This window comes from Lytechinus pictus, chromosome 17 (assembly GCF_037042905.1).
Source record: "Lytechinus pictus isolate F3 Inbred chromosome 17, Lp3.0, whole genome shotgun sequence".
In the NCBI taxonomy this organism is placed as follows: domain Eukaryota; kingdom Metazoa; phylum Echinodermata; class Echinoidea; order Temnopleuroida; family Toxopneustidae; genus Lytechinus; species Lytechinus pictus.
The window spans coordinates 21,752,140-21,774,853 of record NC_087261.1 but is presented as its reverse complement, the minus strand read 5'-3'; the positions used below and the strand labels follow the sequence as shown (position 1 = coordinate 21,774,853).

General features: G+C 36.2%; 1 protein-coding gene across 1 annotated transcript in view; it reads left to right on the top strand.

Annotated features, from left to right (window-relative positions):
• Positions 1-22,714, top strand: part of LOC135157317 (uncharacterized) — a 46,188-nt gene that overhangs the window by 3,992 nt on the left and 19,482 nt on the right. Inside the window, exons 2-5 of the mRNA XM_064112481.1 lie at positions 5,527-5,654; positions 14,089-14,276; positions 16,715-16,796; positions 17,957-18,150. Coding sequence (XP_063968551.1) covers positions 5,527-5,654; positions 14,089-14,276; positions 16,715-16,796; positions 17,957-18,150 — 592 coding nt within the window. The remainder of the gene's footprint in view (positions 1-5,526; positions 5,655-14,088; positions 14,277-16,714; positions 16,797-17,956; positions 18,151-22,714) is intronic.

Genomic DNA, 22,714 nt, shown 5'->3' with positions numbered 1-22,714 from the left:
TTAAAATCTCCGATTAAGACACATTCTTTGTCTTCTTTTGATATTTTATGAACTAGTACTTCCAGTTCACTAAAAAATCATGGCACCGATTGAGTAAGGGGTCTATAACAGACAAATTTGCCTTTCACAAACCACACAAGCAAAATTTCGTGACATTACACTAACACAAAGGGTAAAACGTAAAAAAATGAGAAATACAACTAATCAAGAGATTTAAAAAAGGTGACAATGACGTTCGCAACAACGTTTGCAACCAGAGACATATAAATATATCTTTGATTAATTCAAAGTCATGATCAGCAGAAGGGTCAGGACCCTCATGATAAGGTTATTATGCCCCCGCAGACGAAGTCCGGAGGGAGCATTAAGCGTTGCCCCTGTCCGTCCGTCCGTCCCTCCCCCACTTGGTTTCCGCGCAATAACTCTCAAAATATTTAATGGATTTTAAAAATGTTTGATTTATAGGAAGATGACACCAAAATACAGGCTAAGTGTGAATTCGGAATCCACAGGTCAAAGGTCACAGATCATTGATGCGAGTTGGTTTCCGTGGAATAACTCAAAAAATATAGAATGGATAAAAAAAAATTGTGTGTAGGTAGATGACACCAAAATACAGGCTAAGTTCGAATTTTGAGTCCGCAGGTCAAAGGTCACAGCTCATTAATTATGCGAGTTGGTTTCCGAGCAATAACTCTCAAAATATTTGATGGATTTAAAAAAATTATGGTGTGTCGGTAGGTGACACTAATATGCAGTCTAAGTTTAAATTCGCAGGTCAAAGGTCACAGCTCATTATATATGCGAATTGGTTCAAAGGTCTAAATTTGTTCATTATATATATATGCATATTGGTTTCTGCACGATATTAAGTTAAATCATTTTGAATGAATTTCTGATCGCTTTAAGCAGGGGCATCTGTGTCCCCAATTGGACACGTCAAATTTCTAGTTATATGTTGGTTCATAGCGATCGGAGATCAATTTCACTTCCGATGAGTTTGGTTACTTTTTTCCCACCGCTAGCTTTCACTAGAGCTATTATTTTCCCATCGTGTGTCCAGGGGCCCATTTCATAAAGGTACAGCGTCAGCGTCAAGTCCCAAAACAGCGTCAAATTTTCACTTGCAGCGTCAAATTTAATATTTGACGCTGCAGCGCATTTCATAAAAAGTTGACGCTCCAGTGGGAGCGTCAACTTTTTACTGGAGCGTCAAGTATGGTTACTGGAGCGTCAAATAGGGTTAAATATTTGACGCTGGTCATGGGGGAGCGTCAAGTTGACACTGTTAAAGGTTTTTCATTGTGAAGAATGGCATACATTGTGCTCAGGCATGCCCAAAGGGCTCTTACAAGAGAATGGATATCTAGAGCAATGTCTATGATAATAATGCTAATGAAGAATATATCAAGGTAATGCTTTCTAGTAGAAATGCCGTTTCTTTTTTTTTGTTCTACCTATCCCCCCAAAAAAAAAAAATTGTTAAAAAATTCCTCCGAAACAGCAAATTTTTCAGTCTTTCCCAGGGCAGGCAAAGGGAAAAAAAAGGAGGTTATAGACAGACTTAAAAAAAAAAAAAAAATGGAGAGGATTTTTTTTCTTGTGGGAAAAAATAGAGGAAGGTAGATCTATTATGTGGAAGTGTTTAATTCAAGGCCTAAATTAAAAAAGCCCTAGGCCATAAAAAAGGTTACACTTCGGAATTCCGAAGGTTCTTTATTCCGAAGGTCCGTAATTCCGAAACACGTAAATTGCCTTTACCTCGACGTTCGTTAATCTGAAAACGTAAAAGGGTTCGTTAATCCGAACATTTGTGGCGTTATTTCGAAGGTTCGACAATCCGAAAACGAAATAAGGTTTGATGTTCCGAAGGTTCGTTAATCCAAGAACGAAATAAGGTTCGTTGTTCCGAAGGTTCGTCAATCCGAAAACGAAATAAAGTTTGTTAGTCCGAAAACGAAATAACGTTCGTTAATCATTTCGTTTTCGGACTAACGAACCTTCGGAATTACGAACCTCATTTCGTTTTCGGATTAACGAACCTTCGGAATTACGAACCTCATTTCGTTTTCGGATTAACGAACCTTCGGAATTACGAACCTCACTTCGTTTTCGGACCAACGAACTTTCGGAATAATGAAGCTTCGGAATTACGAATGTATGCGATAAAAAAATGATTGCTTTTTTTTTTCTGTTTCTGACTTTCTCAAAAAAAAATTGTGGCCATGCCATGGCATTGTTGAATCCATTTACTGAATGGTTATTCACCGTTGAAACCGATAACTTAAAAATAATTTCCATTTTGAACAAAAATAATCTTTTAAGGTCATTTTCGATGTTTCATGCATAATTAGAGCCTACAAATTTACTTGCTTCAGGGTGATTTTTAACAGCACTGCACCAGCAGTGGCCTGTGCCTGCCTTGTTGTTGATACAACCTTGCATTACCGACACAAATAGTCAAGTGTGGGGCTGGGATTAAACTTGTACGGTAGAAACTTTGTTGAAGGTGAAATTTCGACCGGCAATAATGATGCCTTTTTACTTTTTTCAAAATAATTTTTTCCATGGCATAGGGCTAAAATATATCAATTCTCTGAAAACTTACACAATGGAGAATAATGCTATGCCATCCCAGGAAAAATTAGTATTTTCTTCTTACTCTCTTCTAGAATTGCAAGCCAGGCATCACCATAGAGCCATCACTCTGTATCAACGGCTAGCCTTATGCTGCAGACCCTGTTTGCAGCTGCTAAATAACAATTTCGCTCCCAAAAAAATTTACAAGCAAAAAAAATATATATTCTCCTTCAATTTTGTTTCTTCTAATTTTGCTTCTCAAAGGTGGGGGGGGGGGCCACAGGCCGGCTGTGCCCCTCCCCCCCGGATCCGCCAGTACTTTCTACCTAAACTTATGACTTGAATTGAAAACAAAAAACTGGAGAGAAAGGGGATTTCCCCCTAATCAGCCTCGTACATGACTATTCAAATAATTCGCTGGAAAGTCAAGCTGACTTTCCAGCGAATGTGCTTTTATGAAATGCAAAGTTGCTAGCATAGCAAGTTGCTAGCATAGCAAGTAAAAGCTGCTATTCTACCAGAGTTGCTATGATAGCAACTTGCTATGATAGCAACTCTTTATGAAATAGGCCCCTGGTGAACTCCACATTGGACGACTGGTAGGTTTTCTTGTAGAGACTAGTGTTCCGGGGAGTTTAATAGATCCTCTTGTATCGTTATTTCTGTGTTTTTCATCGTTTTTCGAGCTTTGATGACTTCTTCGCGTTTATTTATCTTTGAACCGTTCCCCTAAAACGGGAAAAAAAGTTTGTTGTAAAAATAGCAGAAAAAAAATAATAAAAAATGTATTGGTGAAGGTTTGAGAAAAATATGTTAAAGATTATAAAAAAGTTATTAGAATTTTAAATTTTGGATTTGTGACGTCATAAAATCGAGCAGCTGCCAAATATGTTATGTAATATAAAATGCATGAATTTCATTTGTTGTCTCACCAGCATAGCAGAGTGAGACCAAGGCGCCGCTTTTCGTACGGCGGCAGCGTCAACACCAAATCTTAACCGAAGGTTAAGTTTTTGAAATGACAGAATAACTTAGAAAGTATATGGACCTAGTTCTTGAAAACTGGCTATAAGGTTAATCAAGTATTACTGAACATCCTGCCTAAGTTTTTGGTCACATAACTAAGGTCAAAAGTCTTTGGGTCAATGAACTTACATATAGACCATGTTGGGGAAAATCAACATCAAAATCTTAACCCAATGTTAATTTTTGAAATGTCATCATAAATGGACATACTTCATGAAACTTGGACATAAGAGTAATTAAGTATCACTGAACATCCTCTGCGAGTTTCAGGTCACATGACCAAGGTCAAAGGTCAATGGACTTTGGCCACGTTGGGGGTGTTGAATAACCATCATAACTCTGAAAGTGTATGGATCTAGTTCATAAACTTGGACATACGAGTAATCAAGTATCGCTGAACATTTTGTGCGAGTTTCAAGTCACATGATCAAGGTCAAAGGTCATTTAAGGTCAATGAATTTTGGCCAAGTTGGGGGTATTTGTGGAATTACCATCATAACTTTGAAGGTTTATTGGTCTTGTTCATAAAACTTGAACATAAGAGTAATCAAATATCACTAAAAATCCTGTGCGAATTTTAGGTCACATGACAAAGGTTAAAGGTCAATGAACTTTGGCCATAATGGGGGTATCTGTTGAATTACCATCATAACTTTGAAAGTTTATGGATCTGATTCATGAAACTTAGACATAAGAGTAATCAAGTATCATTTTTTTTGCGAGTTTCAGGTCATATGATCAAGGTCAAAGGTCATATAAGGTCAATGAACTTTGGCCAAGTTGGGAGTATTTGTTGAATTACCATCATAACTTTGAAGGTTTATTGGTCTAGTTCATAAAACTTGGACATAAGAGTAATTAAGTATCACTGAACATCTTGTGCGAATTCCAGGTCACATGACCAAGGTCAACGGTCAATGAACTTTGGCCATGTGGGGGGTATCTGTTGAATTACCATCATAACTTTGAAAGCTTATGAATCTGATTCATGAAACTTGAACATAAGAGTAATCAAGCAACTTTAAACATCCCGTCTGAGTTTCAGGTCACATGACCAAGGTCAATGTACTTTGGCCATGTTTGGGGTATTTGTTGAATTACCATCATATCTCTGTAACTGTATTGTTCTAGTTCATAAAACGAGGACATAAGAGTAACCAGGTATCACTGAACATCTTGTGCGAGTTTCAGGTCACATGACTAAGGTCAAAGGTCAATGGACTTTGGCCATGTTGGGGATATTCGTTGAATTACCATAATAGCTCTAAGTATATTGGTCTAGTTCATAAAACTTTAATATACATAAGAGTCATCAAGTATCACTGAACGTCTCATGTGGGTTTCGGGTCACATGATTAAAGTCCAAGGTCATTTGAGGTCATTGAACTTTTGCTGTTTTAGAGGTAATTATTAGATTGCTGTCACAACTTTCAAAGTTTATGGATATAGTGTGTAAAATGTGGATATAAGGGTAATCAAGTATCACTGACAAGTTTTAGGTCACATGCAATGCCAATGAACGTAGTATTGTATCTTTGTATGAATGGTGTATTTTTATGAATGATTATTTATAGTAGTTTTCAAAGTCAGCACTGCTGCTATATTGAATCGCGTGATGCAGGTGAGACTGCCAGAGGCGTTCCACTTGTTTATTTACATAGCCTAAGTGATTTTTCAAAACAGCCATAACTTTCTTATTGCTCTTGGGATATGATTTCACTATTCTGTGTTTTTACCCTCCACTCACACAAATCATTCAATTACCAAAGCTAGATGATCAATACTTCGGTTCCCCTTTCAGTCGTCTTTTTTAGAGGTTAATCAATTGTATTGGTAGCCTACCATAAGTGGTAGGCTAATTCGCATATTTTGCAATTTAAAAGAATGAAAGTTGAAGTAAAACATTTCTTCTTTTTTCAGATTATCTGCTGAAGAATTATCCCCTTTGAAACAGACTTCACCATTTAAGCAGTCTATTACTCCTTCACATCAAAATAATGGAATACAAAGTGAGAAGAAAGGAAATGGTCAAAACAATCAGTCTAAAGGTTTGTCTCTGCCGAATATTGAACTTAATTGTAGTTAATGCACGATTATATTTTTCTCTAGATAATCTCTGATAAAATATCCATTGTCTGTACAATAATACTGAAGTCTTAGTATGTTGCCACCAGCTTTTTGGTATTTTTTCAATTAATATTCGTTAATAAGCATTAAAGTTGTATTGATTGTCCTTTTGGACCTATCTGCTGCTTTTGATACTATAGATCATGATACTTTTTTATCACGCTTGTCCAGTAGAATAGGAGTTAGATCCGTTGCTTTGACCTGGTTTAAGTCATATCTAAGTGGTTGGTCCTCTCAAGTTGAGATATCGGGTGAATTATCCAAACCCCAAATTTCTAACTTTGGACTACCACAAGGCTCGGTTATTGGTCCTGTAGGTTATTCAGTATATGCACTTCCGGTGGGTTACATAGCAAGACATGCTATTAGTTATCATTAGTCTAGTCAATATAGGGTTTGACCCACCACTAATTGCAACACGAGATATTCCACTGCAATGCTTTCAAGGAAGATCCCCTAAACAACATACTAAAAGTCCCAAGAAATCCAAGTAGTGGAAATTTATGAAATTTGCATATTATGCAAATTAGCCATAAAAAGTTAGAAAAATAAGGAAAATAGCCCAAAGATTACAAATTAAGTGTCCAAAACAATTCAATTTGAGCGAAAATTCATGATAAATAACTGTATTCAATGTTTTTTGTCAAAAGTGCAAAAAAATCTACCTCATTTGCATAATATGCAAATAAGCATCCTTATATTGAAAAATGTCAATGTATTGTGATTTTTCTCTCATTATCTGCTTGAAAATTTTATTAATGTTGGAATTTATATGCTGCAATCACTAAGGACTTTGAATACATTTGTATTCAGCTTAGTGTCTGTAGTGTAATTTGCATATTATGCAAATAAAAGTATCTAACATGTTATAAATATTCAAGAAAACACACTGGTGATACATCCCTCAAAAATTGCAAGTAGATTATCTATTGAAATTGGAATATGGCAATACCTTACAGGAAGGTTTCCCAAACACCATATTAAAAGTCCTTAAATATACAAGCATATGGAAAATCACAAAATTTGCATATTATGCAAATTAGCCATAATAAATTAAAAATTAGGAAAATAATCCAAATGTTGGAAATCAAGTGCAGAAATCAATCCGAATTGAACTGAAGCCCATGATAAGTTTTACAAATTTATTTATTTTTAAATAAAAAAATTGTGAATAACTCTACCTCATTTGCATATTATGAGTATCTTTATATGGAAAAAAACAGAAATTTTGATTTTTCTCACAAAAACAGTTATGAAAACATTTTAGTCTAGTTCAATATGATGTGAGCACTAAGAATGGATAATACATTAATAATCAGCTTAATATCTAAAGTGTAATTTACATATTATGCAAATAAGCATCCGACATGTTATAAATATTCACGGAAACCGACAAAAGTGATACTTTCCTCTAAAATTCCATGTAGATTATGTGTATTAACCATGATGACCTTCCCTACACTTCTTGCATGGTTGATATTGACTTTTGTCACTAGCAGTTACCCCTCTCATATTGTACAATGATGAGTCCATTCTACATGGATCCCACTGCTTGAATGCTTCATTATTTCCATCCAAGTCTTGCTCTCTTCTTGACTTTGTAGAGACTTTGCGTTTCTTGCGAGTGTAGTCCACGCTAGCAACTCCTGGATTGCCAAGTGATCAGCACAAGATGTCACACCCGTAAAAATAAAAGCCCATTAGCTTCGAATATTTGGTCCTTGTAGCACACCACTTAGCTTATAAACTTGGGGTCCTTGTATTTAAAGCGCTTAACGATAAATCTCCACCCTACATCTCAGAGCTCTTATCTCAGCATAGACCAACACGCAGTCTCAGATCAGCAGCTCAAGCATTGCTGAGGGAATCTCTCAGCCACACAACCTGGGGTGACAGAGCCTTCTACATCTCTGGACCAAATCTGTGGAATAGCCTTCCCCAATTTATCAGGAGAGCAGAGACCCAATCAACTTTTGAGTCTTACCTGAAGACCTTTCTGTTCCCCACTCCAACATTATCCCAAGACAAGAATAACTCAATTGTAGCATTACTAGGACAGTACTTGAACTGAATGATGATCCTAAGCACTGTTTGAAGACATTGAAATTTGTGAGATATTTCCTATTTTTGAGCAAGCGCCATGAGCGCCCAGCTGAGGCGGATACCGGCGCTTTACAAGAACCCATCATCATCATCATCATCATCACCATCATCATCACTTGTCTTGGTGGTGAATATGAGTACTTGCTTGGATCACAAGATCTCTGGGCATGCTTAATAAGAGTAACAATGGGCATTTGCCTATACGAGCGACATGAAAGCCATTCATAAATTCATGATGAAGGCTTAAAGTGCATTATAGGCATCTTTCTCAGATACAGGAATCGTGATTAGACGTTCTTGCTGAATCCAGTCGCTGCTTCATGATGAAGCATCCATTTTCTGTTCTTTCCTCTTTGATAAACCTCGTATGGCTACCATCTCCAAATATTAAAGCTATAGTTTCTAAGTAAGTCGTATGCAAATAATAATATTAATTTCCTGATATTTATGGTAAACAGAAATTCCTCAGTGAGACAATGAACAAACCAGATGGAGGACTAAGCCAGATTATTGCCTTTCCAACAAGAGGACACATCATAATGGAACACCCTTAACATCACCATCAAATACCATCCAACATTGATTAGACAGTGTGTACCACTTCCAGGATTTATTTGCCACAATGTGCTACTCATGGGTATACTGTGAGGTTGTCCAGAGGAATAAACATTTTATGGTACAACTATATAAAGGATGTTCTTCTGGAGGAATGCTGACTTTAATAGTGTCATGCAGATGTACTTTGGACAATCATACAACTCTCTGTACTGAAATCCGACAAGTCGACGTAGGAGACTGAATGCCAATCAAGAGGACTTTAACAGGAACACACCGTTAACCATGTCTTCTTCCGACACAAGTTGCCTCAATGAGACAATGGACATAAGTTGTGTCGGAAGATGTCAAGAGTTTTAGAGAAAGGCTAGGAAGGCTTGCACATTTTAATGCTCCAAAAGCATCAGTAAGGCAAAGCTTAGAATTGCTACACTGCATTAAAGAGGACCATAGGAGGGTTTATAGACAAGCCTATAATACATAATCTGTTGACCGGATTGACAATGATCCAGGCTGTAACGATTAGCATGTTGGAAGCCCTTGATATCAATAGCTATGACTACATTGGAATATCATTATTAAAGGAAGGCAAAAATTTTTTTGTCTTAGTATTCACCACTGATCATGATGATGACGCTGAAGTCCTGGGACCCAGTCCTGACTCAGATATGGCCAGATAACATATTGTTTAGTCAAGCAGGTGTAGCCAGACTAATGAAGAAAATGTTAAAGAAAACAACCTGCATGAAGCTACTAGGCCAGACGGAATCTCTGCTGCACTTCTTAATGAGACTGCTCATCAGATCTTACGTGTGCCATAAGTTTGCTTTTCCTGGCCTCACTTTATCATGTTTATGCGGTGAAATTTCAAGAAAGTCTAAGTCGTTCCCATCCACATAAGAAATGGTTGTCAACTCTAACAAACTACACACCAATTCAAATACTGTGCTTTGTTCTTGCCAATCCCATCATCTTGTCAGACTAACGCTTAGGAAGCGAAGAACATATTTCCAGTAATTTTCCTTGAATATAAATCATATTAGGATAGATTTGAATGCTTAGTGATAGCAGCATATTAATTTAAAAAACTGAAATGTTTTCACTGCAGTCAATGTGATAAAAATCAAAATTTCTTTACATTTTCCATATAAGGATACTTATTTGCGTAATATGCAAATGAGGCACATTTGCTAGCTCTTTTTAAATAAAGACATTGAACTTATTTATTCATCATGAACTTTTGTTCAAAATTACTTGCTGTGGACATTTAATTTGTAATCTTTGGATTAATTTCCTCATTTTCTATTTTTTTTATGGCTAATTTGCATAATATGCAAATTAATTTTCAGGCATTGGGATGAATTATCATGCTTAGTGATATAGTAGCATATTAATGTCAACATTAATGAAACATTTTCAAGCAGTCTATATGAGAAAATTCACAATATCTTGACATTTTTTCCATATAAGGATGCTTATTTGCATAATATGCAAATGAGGTAGAAATTTTTGCACTTTTGATTAAAAACATTGAATTCAGTTATTTATCATGAATTTCCATTCAAATTAAATTGTTTTGGACATTTAATTTGTAATCTTTGGATTATTTCCCTTCTTTGTCTAATTTTTTCATGGCTAATTTGCATAATAAGCAAATTTCATAAATTTCCACTGCTTAGATTTCTTGGGACTTTTAGTATGTTGTTTAGGGGACCTTCCTGGAAAGCATTTCAGTGGAATATCTTGTGTTGCAATTAGTGGTGGGTTACCCCCCTATTCTGGATAGATTGACTGGACTACATCTCTACGCAGATGATACTCAGTTATACATATCTTTTGACCCTAAAACTGCAGGAGACCTCGAAAATGCCCTTGATAAATTACAGAGATGCTCACTTGACATCAAACGGTGGATGACTGTAAACAAATTAAAGCTGAACGACACAAAAACTGAATTTGTAGCTCATCCGGCCCGAAGGGCTAGATGAGCTTATGCCGTGGCGTCAGTCGTCTGTCGTCCGTCCACAATTTCAAAATGCTTCTTCGCCATTTCAAGTGCGATTTCAATTCTGTTTGCTTTATATTATGCACCAGGTGGGGGATTCAAAACTTCTACACAAAATTTTGAAACTCATTAAACATGCTAATTTATGCGCATTTTTCAAAATTCACAAAATATGCTTCTTTTTTATTTGTAGACGGATTTTGAATTTTTTGCTTCCATCTGGTAGAGTTTAATGAGGTTCACCGATCTTCTACACATGTTTTAGAAATTTTAACTAGAACAATTTTTATGCTAATTTATGCGAAATTGATTTATGGATATTTTTAAAAATTCACAGAAAATGCTTCTTCTTTAGTTGTTGGCCGATTTTGATTTTTTTTCCATCTGGTAGAGATTTATGAGGTTCACCAAACTTCTACACAGAATTTTCAAATTTGGAGTAGAAAATTATTTATGCTAATTTATGCGAAATTCATAAATCACAGAAATGCCCCTTCTTTATTTGTTGACTGAATTTCACAATGCTTCTTCTTCGTCATTTCAAGTCTGATTTCAATTCTGTTTTCTTTATACGATAGCGTTAGGTGGGGGATTCAAAACATCTACACAGAATTTTGAAACTCATTAAATATGCTAATTTATGCATATTTTTAAAATTCACATAAAATGCTTCTTCTTCTTTAATTGTTGACCTATTTTGATTTTTTTTCTTCCAAAATAGAAATCATAAACATCCTTATATTGTTCAGTTATTGGACATTCTGTATAAAATCAATACACTAGGTAAACGAATAATATTTGTTTGGATACCAAGCCATACAGGTATTCAAGGTAATGAAAAAGCTGATAAGTTAGCCAAAGAAGCTTTAGATCTGGATATAACAGAAATACAGATACCTTACACTGATCTAAAATCAAAGGTTAATACTTATATTAGAAATAAATGGCAAACATCATGGGATCTAAATCCTAATAATAAACTCCATCAACACCAACCAACACTTGAATCACAAAATACTCTTCCATTAGCTAAACGACGGGAAGACAATGTATTGACCCGTGCTCGTATTGGACATTCCCACTTAACACATGCATATTTATTTGCAGGAGAAAATCCACCTCAATGCATATCATGTAATTGTACACTTACAGTTAAATACATCCTCATTGAATGTGCTGATTTTGCACATATTCGTACTAAGTTTTATGATGTTCCTGACCTTGAGACATTATTTAGAGATATTTCACGATTATGTATTGTAAATTTCCTAAAGGAGGTCAATCTTTTTATTAGATTTTAGGTGGGAAACTGTTCGAATCCCAATCACAACAGGTATACCCTTGGGCGAGGTATTTTATTCCAATTGTCTAGTCTTTCGGAGGAGACTCTAAGCCGTCGGTCCCGTGTAAAGGAGAGTCATACCATTTGCACGTTAAAAAACCTACTCCTCTTTTCGTAAAGAGTAGGGAAGTTATTCCGGGGAAGTAGTTAACGTATTAATTCATTACTGATAATTACTAATTTATAATCCTGTTCCTTTGTAAAGTTGCATTAGGGTAATTTGTACTGTATTATAGTAACCTTTCCAGATTAACTGTCCGACACTTATATGACACGCATGTGTTGATAGTGTCGTTAATTTTTTATCAATCAATCAATCCATCTGGTAGAACTTCATGAGGTTCGCCAAACTTTTACACAGAATTTTGAAATTTTCAGTAGAAAATTATCTATGCTAATTTATGCAAAATTTATTCCAAAATCTTAGAAAATGCCTCTTCTTCTTTATTAGTTGACCGATTTTGTTTTTTTTTCTTTCATCTGGTAGAGCTGCATGAGGTTCACCAAACTTGTACACACAATTTTGAAATTTTGTCTAGAAAATTATTTATGCTAATTTATGCAAAATTTATTCATAAATCACAAATAAAACTCTTCTTCATTTGTTGATCAACTTCAATTTTGTTTGCTTTATATGAAAGCTCGAGGTGGTGATACAAAATTTCAACACAGAATTTTGAAACTCATTAAATATGCTAATTTATTCATATATTTTAAAAACTCACAAAAAATACTTATTTATTTGTTGATTGATTTTGATTATTTTTGTTCCATCTGAGAGCTACATGAGGTTCACCAAGGTTCTACACAGAGTTTAGAAATTTTGACTAGAAAATTATTTATGCTTAATTTATATGAAATTTATTTCTAGATCACAAAAAATGTAATTTCTTCATCAATTTCAATTCTATATCCTCAATTTATGTCACCAATATAATTCAATGCAGTGTCAACTGGGCTGAAATTAAAATTGTGTTAAATTTCGTTGCGAGATGCCGGATGAGCTCCACATCATTGATGTGCTAGTTCATAGCTACCTCCCCACACAATTTGAAGAAATTGCCTGATATTCAACTTGAAATTGGTGATCTTCGTATTAATCCTTCAGAAAAATATAAAAACCTAGGAGTATATTTTGACAAACATATGACTATGAATAATCATATTTCCACTGTTTGCTGTACTGTCACATATAATTTGAGGAACATAACTAGAATTCGTAGGTTTATCGATCAATCAACTGCTAACCATGCCATACGCTCCCTTATCCTTTCTCGTCTTGATTTATGTAATGGTCTTCTTTCTTCAATACCAGTGGCTCACACCAATCGTCTCCAGCACCTCCATAATTGGGTTGCCCGTCTTATTTTTGAAGTCCGCCGTGACACACCTCCAGAACCCCTGTTAAATAATTTACACTGGCTTCCTATTAGACAACGGATTATTTTTAGGTTACTTCTCTTTGTATACAAATCACTCTATAACCTAGCCCCAAAATACTTGTCTGATTGTTTAGAAATTTATGTCCCAGGTAGAAGAACTAGATCCTCTGAAGACCCACTTAACTTAACATATCAAACTAAAAGAAAACAGACCGGAGATAGAACTTTCACCGTTGCATCCTCAATGGAATGGAACAAACTCCCTCTTACAATAAGACAATCCCCAACAATTGAGTCTTTCAAGAAGTCCCTTAAAACTCTTTTGTTCTAGTCAACTGCCTTCATTTAATATGTTATTCTCATTTTTTGTTTGTATAAATGAGTTAACTGAAATCGGAGCGCTTTGGGCCATGTGGGAAAAGCGCATTATAAATGTTGAGTATTAGTATTAATACATAATCCATGCTTTTGTGAGATTATAATAAAGGAAATGAAATCACAAATAATTATAATAATCATTTTTTAGTATGATATGTAAAGGTATTAAAGTGCCTCGACTTGTTGAATTTTTGTAAACTTATTCTTGATTCATGCATATGGAGGTGTTCATGCACTGAGCTCATTGTGATTGTAAAAAGTTTTTGAATCGGACAAATGTGTTATTTATTATAGGAAAATAGGGTCTCATCCAGTTGACTTGCAGTACTTCATGAAAATGGAAAGACAAGATACAGTATCTCTTAAACTCAATTCAGTGAATGCTGAAAGAAAAGATCTTCCCATCTTCACCAAGTCATCACGAAGAGATGATTGATCATGTATTTTCATCTTTAGAATTATCTTGTTATCTTGCTGTTTAAAAAAAAATTATTTATTATGTTAATTACTGGAATTCATGGATCATTGGTAATATGTTATCATATTGTTATTTTTCTTTGTTGTAATAAAATATTATATTGTTATAAAAGGGAATTCAATAGAGAAGGAAGAAGAAACTTTACCTGCTACATCAATTGAAGGAGATAACAACAGAGCATCTACCACAGATGGTAAGAATGCTACTGAAGAAAAGGAAGATAAATCTAAGATGGATGAAACAAAGGAACAAGGTGAACAAAAGGAAGGGGAATCTAATCCTGATGATAAATCAACGAAGGTATTATGTCTGCTTATTTGGCCTTATAAAGTATTGCTACTTATTTGTATCTACTTGCACATTTATGTAATGAAAACGTTTTTTTTTTATTGACTTTTGCTTCTGCAACAATTGTTTTTGTCAAAATCTCATCAAAGATATAGCACTAAGAGAGGATTGTGATTTGGTTTTTGGTTTTGAATCAATTAGGGGAAATCGTTTGGGTTCATTGGCTTGTTGGCTGTTTTTCTAAATATAGTCAAACAGATAATTTAGAAACCTTCAAACCTACAGTGATCCAAGAGCATACTAGACTGACAACATGGGAAGAGAAATACTTTATTCGCCTCTACTTCTTCTTCATGCTGTTAAAATTTTTATTGTAAATTTGAATTATTCTTCCAGATCATGCGCTTGAATTTATTGAAATTTTTTGTAATGTAGGTGAAACTTTTGTTCTAAAACATGCTAAAAAATGATTATTTTCACCTGACAAAAGTTGTTGTTTTTTACACTTAATTTTTGTTTGAGCCCAACTGATATTTAGATCATGATGAGGCTGTCAATCTTTGCTTTAAAATGATTTAGGATTTAAATGAAGATGTGGTTCAAATTGAGTTAAGGTCTCACTTTTCATAGGCCGAGTACATTTAGCAGCTTAAAAACAATACTGCACTCTGATTGGTCGAAGAGGCCACACACTCACCTAAATTCCAAGGCCCGAATTCACAAAGGTGGTTTTTTAAATCCACGGTTGAGTCCATGGTTTATGCAGATTTCCTGTATAAATTACGCTTATTTTACCGCGTATATTAAAAAATGTCCAATGCTGATGCGCGCTTTTGTCACAGTGCGTCAAATTGACGCCTGTTACCATGGTTAGATCCGGGGGGGGGGGCACTCGACCAAAAAAGTGGTAGGGGTGTGCCGCGGGCGAGACAAAAAACGGGGGCCTTGGAGCGGGCTTATTGTAAAAAGGAGGGTCCTCGGAACGGGCTTCGGAACTACAAATGTTTGTGAAAACGGGGGTCCTTGGAACGGGTCGCCTGCGTGTGCATCCCAATGGAACGAGCATACGTGCATGCAGCTAGCACGGCGCACAGGCGCCGGCTGCGCCAGCGCAGAGACGATGGTCGGACAGCGCTCTCCGGCCGCTTTTCACCAAAATTGCGGCTCATCGTAGCAGATCAATGCGACCGGAATGGCGTAGCGGAAAATATGCGAAGCTTTGGAGCGGGTATCTAAGAAGAAAATGCTATGCCTTGGAGCGGCTTTCTTTGTTCTTTTTCTCAATAAGACAAAAATGCTATGCCTTGGAACGGAAATTTGAGTGTAAAAATGGGGGTCCCCTCCGCGGCACATACCCACTATGCATTATATACTGAGTGCCCCCCCCCCCCCCCCGGGGGTTAGATACGCTATTTTATTCATGAGTCCTCTGTTTGAGAAGTGGACTCATGAATAAAAACAGAGGACTCATGAATAAAATAGCGTGGATAACCACGGCAACAGGCGTCAATTTGACGCACTGTGACAAAAGCGCGCATCAGCATTGGACATTTTTCAATATACGCGGTAAAATAAGCGTAATTTATACAGGAAATCTGCATAAACCATGGACTCATCCGTGGGTTTTAAAAACCACCTTTGTGAATTCGGGCCCAAGAGTTTCCATGCTGGGGCCTCTCCAAGGTCACACTCCCTATGTGGTAATCTCTTCAAATTACCTGTGCCAGCTGTTTTTAAACCTTATTCAGCCAATCAGAAGTCTGGATTTCATGTTACTCAGGAATTTCAGAAATCTTGTTTTATATATTGGTGGGAAAGTGTGATCTTGACCCGATTGAAAGGTGCTACATAATTTATTAAGAGTGCCATTGTGAGAAAGTACAGATTTTCAGCTTTATGATGATATGAATATCATTGAGGCTCAAAAAAAATTGCACCATTTGCAAGAGAAAACAGGAGAAGAAATTTCAGTTTTGAGCCATCTTTTGAAAGCCTGAAATCCTCTCATTTATCAAAGTAGTTTATATGAAATAACTGACCAATATAATAGAGTAACATTTACTCTTTCTAATGATGCAATAATATTCGATTTTACTTGAGGATAAAGTTAAAAACGTAGAGAAATAAAATCTCACAATTCACGAGATTTTGTAGGGAGGTGAATTCAGCCAAGAGAGGGGACCCGCAGTCTAACTGGTCATGCTTGAGTGAACCCCGAACCTAAATCCTTGTTTTCTATCTATTTTTGAAGCTCTTGCTGAATTTCTTCTGCTTTCAATCAAGTATCCTTGAGGGTTTAATTAATGTTGATAAATTCTGACAAGTTACATATTATTGAAAAGCTTAGGATGTGCCTTTTCAAGCTCAATGAAAAGTTCAAATTTCATTTTGGGTGACTTATTGTATGGTGGCTGGTTGTATAGTGATACTCCATCCTTCTTTGTTTTTAGGAGCATAGGACAGTGGTGTCTGATGATAAAGAGATTGCTCTTCCAGGGCAGAAAGAGAGGGTTCTCCCAGCGTGGATGACCAGTAAGTGTATTGGTCTAGTTCATAAAACGTGGACATAAGAGTAATCAAGTATCACTGAACATCCTTTGCAAGTTTTAGGTCACATGACCAAGGTCAAAGGTCAATGAACTTTGGCCATGTTGGGGGGGATTGTTGAATAATCATCATAACTCCGAAAGTGTATAGATCTAGTTCTTCAAACTTGGACATAAGAGTGATCAAGTATAACTCTACATCTCGTGCGAGTTTCAGGTCACATGATCAAAGTCAAAGGTCATTTAAGGTCATTGAACTTTGGCAATTTTGGAGGTAATTATTAGACTGCTGTCATAACTGTCAAAGTTTATATATAGTTTATAAAATTTTCTTCTTCTTTTTCTTTTTTTATACTCTTCTTGTTCTTGTTTTTCTTCTTCTTTGTTTAAATTATGGGTGTGTTTTACACTCCTCTTTTATCGTAGATATATGTATGGTTTAATACGCAGTAGTACCTATGTTATTTATTGCATTCAGTCTGTGATATATGTGTACTTTTTAATTAGTTAAATAATTCCACTGTTTTGAGACTACATTTTTAATATTGTATATCCATGTGCAATTCAGTCTTTGTAACTGCGATGCATGATTGATAAATAACAAACCAAAATTTGGATATACATGTAGGGGTAATCGGTGACAGCCCGCGAGACCGAAGGCCCGCGAGACCGAGGGTCCGCGAGACCGAAGGCCCGCGAGACCGACTTTTTTTCCCAATCATCGGGTGCCGCGGTCAAGTGGTTTAAGACGCTTTGTTTTTCTTCATCTGGATTTCTCTTTTCCTCTTTCCTATCTATCTTATGCATGTCCTTCCTCTTTCACGCTTCCTCTACATTAATAATATCAATAAAAATGTCAATAATCGTATGATAATGATAATAATGGTGAATAATAACGACAATAGAAACAAATATTAGGATTATCACTACTACTACTACGACTGCGACTACGACTACTACTACAACAACTACTACTACGATGACTACGACTCCGAATCCGCATATTGGTTTCTGCAAGACTTTAAGTTCAATCATATTGAATGAATTTCTGATCGCATTTTCATATGTACAATAAATATATCAAATCTCAATGAACATTTGCAAAATATCTTTGTTTACCATCTATGTTTCATATTTGAAACAAAGAGGCAGCATCCGAGAAGGAATTTGCATTTAACGACATCACTGGGGTGAGCGAGGAGGTACTTATACAAGAGTCAGGGAAGCTGGTTTTCCTCTTCAAGCTTCTGGAAAATCTAAGAGAAGAAGGACATCGGTGTCTTGTTTTCAGCAGATCACTCAAGATGTTGAATATGATTGAGAAGATACTACGAACAAGGGTAATTATGGACAGCCTTTTTATGGTGATATGACACTTGCTCCATCGACGATTGCTCCAGAATTTCTTTGTATAAGATGTAGGGTTAGGGTCAGGGATGCAATAGGGTTTTGTGTTAGGTTTAGGGTAGGTATAGTTTTAAATCCAGTGTTGATAGGAGTCATTCAACTAATGTCTGGAATTTATAGTGGAGCAAATGCCATGGAATCCTTTTTATACATGATCTTGCATGGAAAGAATAGGGGAAAACCCTGATATAGTGGTCTATCTGCACCCCCAATGATCATTTATCATGCTTATATTGGGATGAGAGACAGCGGGCCACTGGGATTAACACTGGCGTAAATCCGTGTTGATGGGTGGGGGATGATTGAAATATTTTGGCATTTTTTTGGCAATCATGTTTTTAGATATGCATTGATATGTCCATATGGCAAATACCCCTCCAATATTATTATCTTTTTTTACCCCATGATGGTTTAATGGTTTTATTAGAGGTTACATTCAAAATGAATTCATGAATAAATCATCCACTTCAAGCTAACGGATATCCACACACCCATCACGCATATTTCTCTCTCTCTCTCTCTCTCTCTCTCTCTCACCCACACACACACACACACATCTCTCTCTCTCTCTCATGCACATATGCACATGTCATCAACATTTACAAATCACTATAAAGTTTATTCAAATGATGCATCATTCTACACTATTAATCAAAGGAGAGTCATGAACACGATATATAAAACAAGATATAACTTCCTACTTTCAGACAGGGGTGCTTTAATATAGGTATATCTGCACATTCTTTGGCAAAAAACAAAACACGTCATGATAATCACCATGATAATACTGCTGGATAATCTCATCGAAAAAGTGTTATAATGGTAAAATAACAACAGTGAAAGAACAAAAGGACAATAACAAAACAAGGGGATGATACTATTCCCTATTCATAATAATGATAATAATGATAATGATAATAATAAGTAGGGCCTATGATAATAATACCAAAAATAATAATTATGATAGTTAAAAGAATAATAGTGATAGAGAGTAATAATAATGCTATAAACAATAACAATGATTCGTATAATATGATAACAGTATTAATAAAACTAATAATGATAATATTAATATTTACAATAACAACATGATACGGTGTAAATCCACTCAACTTACTTTGTAGGATTAGAAATTGCCATAAATGTTCTTCCTGATGTCAGGTCTTGCTGCAAATTCTTTGGCCACTTCTTCGATGTTGACTTGGTCAAGGATGCCACAGTGAACATTGCAGACCACCACGGCGTTGAGTCTTCGTTGTGTCATTGTATTCCGAAGCCATGACTTTAACCGGCGCAAGGTAGAGAAACTTCTCTCACATTCGCTGGAAGACACTGGACAAACAAAAGAAGCTTTATGAGGGTCTTCACCTCGGGAAACAGTGCTCGGACCTCCTGATCTTCATGTATGCTTCCACGGCTTCATGAAGTGATGACGCACCTGTTGTTTACAGAAACATCGGCAGTTGTATCGCAAGGATGTTCGCACTCATCTCCAGATATCTTTAATGACACAAAATAGTGTATAGTATACAAGGATTACTCAGTGAGGATTAGTTTAAGAAAAGATACTGAAAGACGATGAAACAAAGTACAAACGCATAAACAACATAATGTGATAATCGACCAATTTTTTTTATATTTAAAAAGTTTTTTTTCAGGTATTCACAAGACATCATGAATAAACATTATAATTGTTTAAAATATGAACGGTTTATACTCCGACACTCCTATATATATATACCTCTTGAGAATATCCAGATCCTCTCTTTTGCCAAGTAATGCTTCCTCCAGCCGGACATAAGCTTCCAAACCAGACTTTGATGGATCAACCTCTCTTCTAGTTGCATGATGATTTCATCTAGGAAGGAGAAATACATCTGTCTGAAGTACACCTCAGGGTTGTCCGGTGTGTACTGCTCTCCTTCACCTGCAAGTCGCTGGGGAACTCGTCTTCTTCGTGGTAGCTAAAGAGGCTCAAGGTCGTACTCCTCCACTTTCTGCTCCGTTGTCAGGTATATGGTGTGAAATGCATTTTCATTCAGTCTTTCACGAATCTCTCTCGTTGTGACTCCTGCTGCTTCAAGCATTCCTATAGAAATGGGGAGAGATACGAGTTGATTATTGTATGATAATTATATCTTTATATTCTTAAAAACAGATGTTAAATTATGATTACACCAAAATTATAGATAGATAGATAGATAAATAGATAGATAGAAAGTAATCATAAATCAATCTAATCGGTAACCATGGTAAATGATTGATTGACACTTCCTATTCAATTTGCATTTGTTCCATACGATTAAAAATATAATCAGTTTATATTCATAAGCATGATAATTTTTATATGAAAATGAAAAGAAAGACAACTGCATAAATAAAACCAAGAAGCCTTCATACAGGTACAGATCCCATAACCATGACAGCATTGGTAACATGATTTAAAAAATGGATGCAACTCACCTGATATGTTGGCAGATCTTGCTTGCATTGCAGAATTGAGTTGCTCTAGAATGGCAAAAGGCTTAATGGCCATTTGCAGACCAAGGAGAGTTTGACCCTTGTCAAACCTGTCGAGGAGTCCATTGGCTTTCACTGATGTTTCACCGCTACCAGACTTTGACATTTCCCGTAAACTGACGATGACGACCTCATAGTTGTCCATCACTGAGACAAATGCTGGTAATCGACACAACCAAAATTGAATTGAAAAATGTCCTTGAAGAAAGCTTGAAAGGAAGAAGAAAAATGAAAAATGCTATGTAAAATGAAAATTAAGACTTTAAAAAGATTATTTTGTTCATTTATATTGTATATTTGTTTGTGAAATAAATGGAGCACAGTGGATCACGATTGGACTAATTATCTATAATCATTCATTATCATCAGGATAGAATATTGCAAATTTGTTGAAAATTACGGTAAATAAAAGAATTACATTGTATTTTCCAGACCACTTGAAAAGAACTCTAAGTTCGTGGACCCATTGCACGGCGTCACGGATAATAGGACATGCACCGACTCCATGTTGCAGCACAAGGTTGGAGATGTGAGCTCCGCAGTGGAAATGGAGAGCCAACGGTTGTGCTTCCTTTTCCTTGGCCTGGCAACCGTTTTAAGGACCCTGCATGTTCGCTGCCCCATCGTATGTTTGTGCCCTAAGGTTGTTGGGTGACAGAGACAGCCTTGTCATAACATCCTAGATCACTGACGCGATGCATTCTCCTTTCGTGTTTGGTAGTTCGTACAATCCAACGAAGTCTTCATTGATGTGCAGCTCATCATCCACATGGCGAAAGCAGATGGATTCTTGTTCAGTTGATGTGATGCCCTGCGTGCCATCGACCATTTTACGGACCATCCTCCTGTATCCCATGGACGACCTTTGTTACGACTTCCCGAGCAAGCATATTAATTATTACTTCTTGAGCTGTAGGGGATGTGAAGTTTGTCTTGCGTCTCAGGTAACTGCTTAGACCATCGTCATCTACCCTTCGCAGTTCCATAAGGTGATGAAAATTCCCATCACCTTCCGTGTGTCCTCTGAAAGCAAGACCTTGGCTGAGGAGAAACATAAGAGCGCTGACTATCCTCAGAAGCGAGTGTCTCGCTTCCTCTTTTTGTTGCTGACATTCGACACTAAGATGAGCTCCAATTGATGGGTTGTTGGATGCTTGTAGCTGTGACATGGCAAACTGATGGCATTCAGAGGACTGGTGGCTCTCAAACCTTTGGATGGCCTTTTTCCAATTACTGAAACATGTGTCGATGAATGCAGACTCTTTCACTTTTACAAGATGAAGAAGGCCATTTCTTTCAGCTTTGGAGCAGTCGAAGCATAAAACACCTGCCTTTCCTTCATCGTAATGCAGCCATGGATAAGTCTGAAACCATTTTGCTTGGAAATAGACATTTAGGTTTTTCCGTTCTTTTTGAGGAATGTTGGTAGATGCTGGATGATTTGGCTTGTCATGATGAAGATGCAAGACATTCACAATCACAGGTTTATTGACACTTTGTTGGTCTTCCTGGTCATGTTGGTCGCTGCTAGGTTCGGAGGTTGGGGCTTCTTCTTTACTGGCAGTTTTAGACTTATTTGAGACATTTTCTGCCATATCTTTCTGTGGATCCTCTTCATCTCTTCTGAAGAAAGACGTTATTTTGCTCAATTTACGTCGTTTTGAACCGGACTGGGACATGATGCCAAAACTATAAGTTTCAAGTTTCATGTGTATTTTATTGATTTCAAATCCAAACATAAAGTATTACAATAAAAATAAAATGCACAATTTTTTTTACAAATTATCGAATATAAGTTACAATGATGAATTAACATTTCTAGCAATAAACAGAGTCACAAATTAAACGAAACGAAAACAAAAAGAAAAACATTACAAAACAAATCAAATGTAGGAAAAATCAATTATATGCTGTCAAGAACTGTTTCATCAGGGCATAATTATTATTATCAAAACAATAATTATTAGGTACTAATAC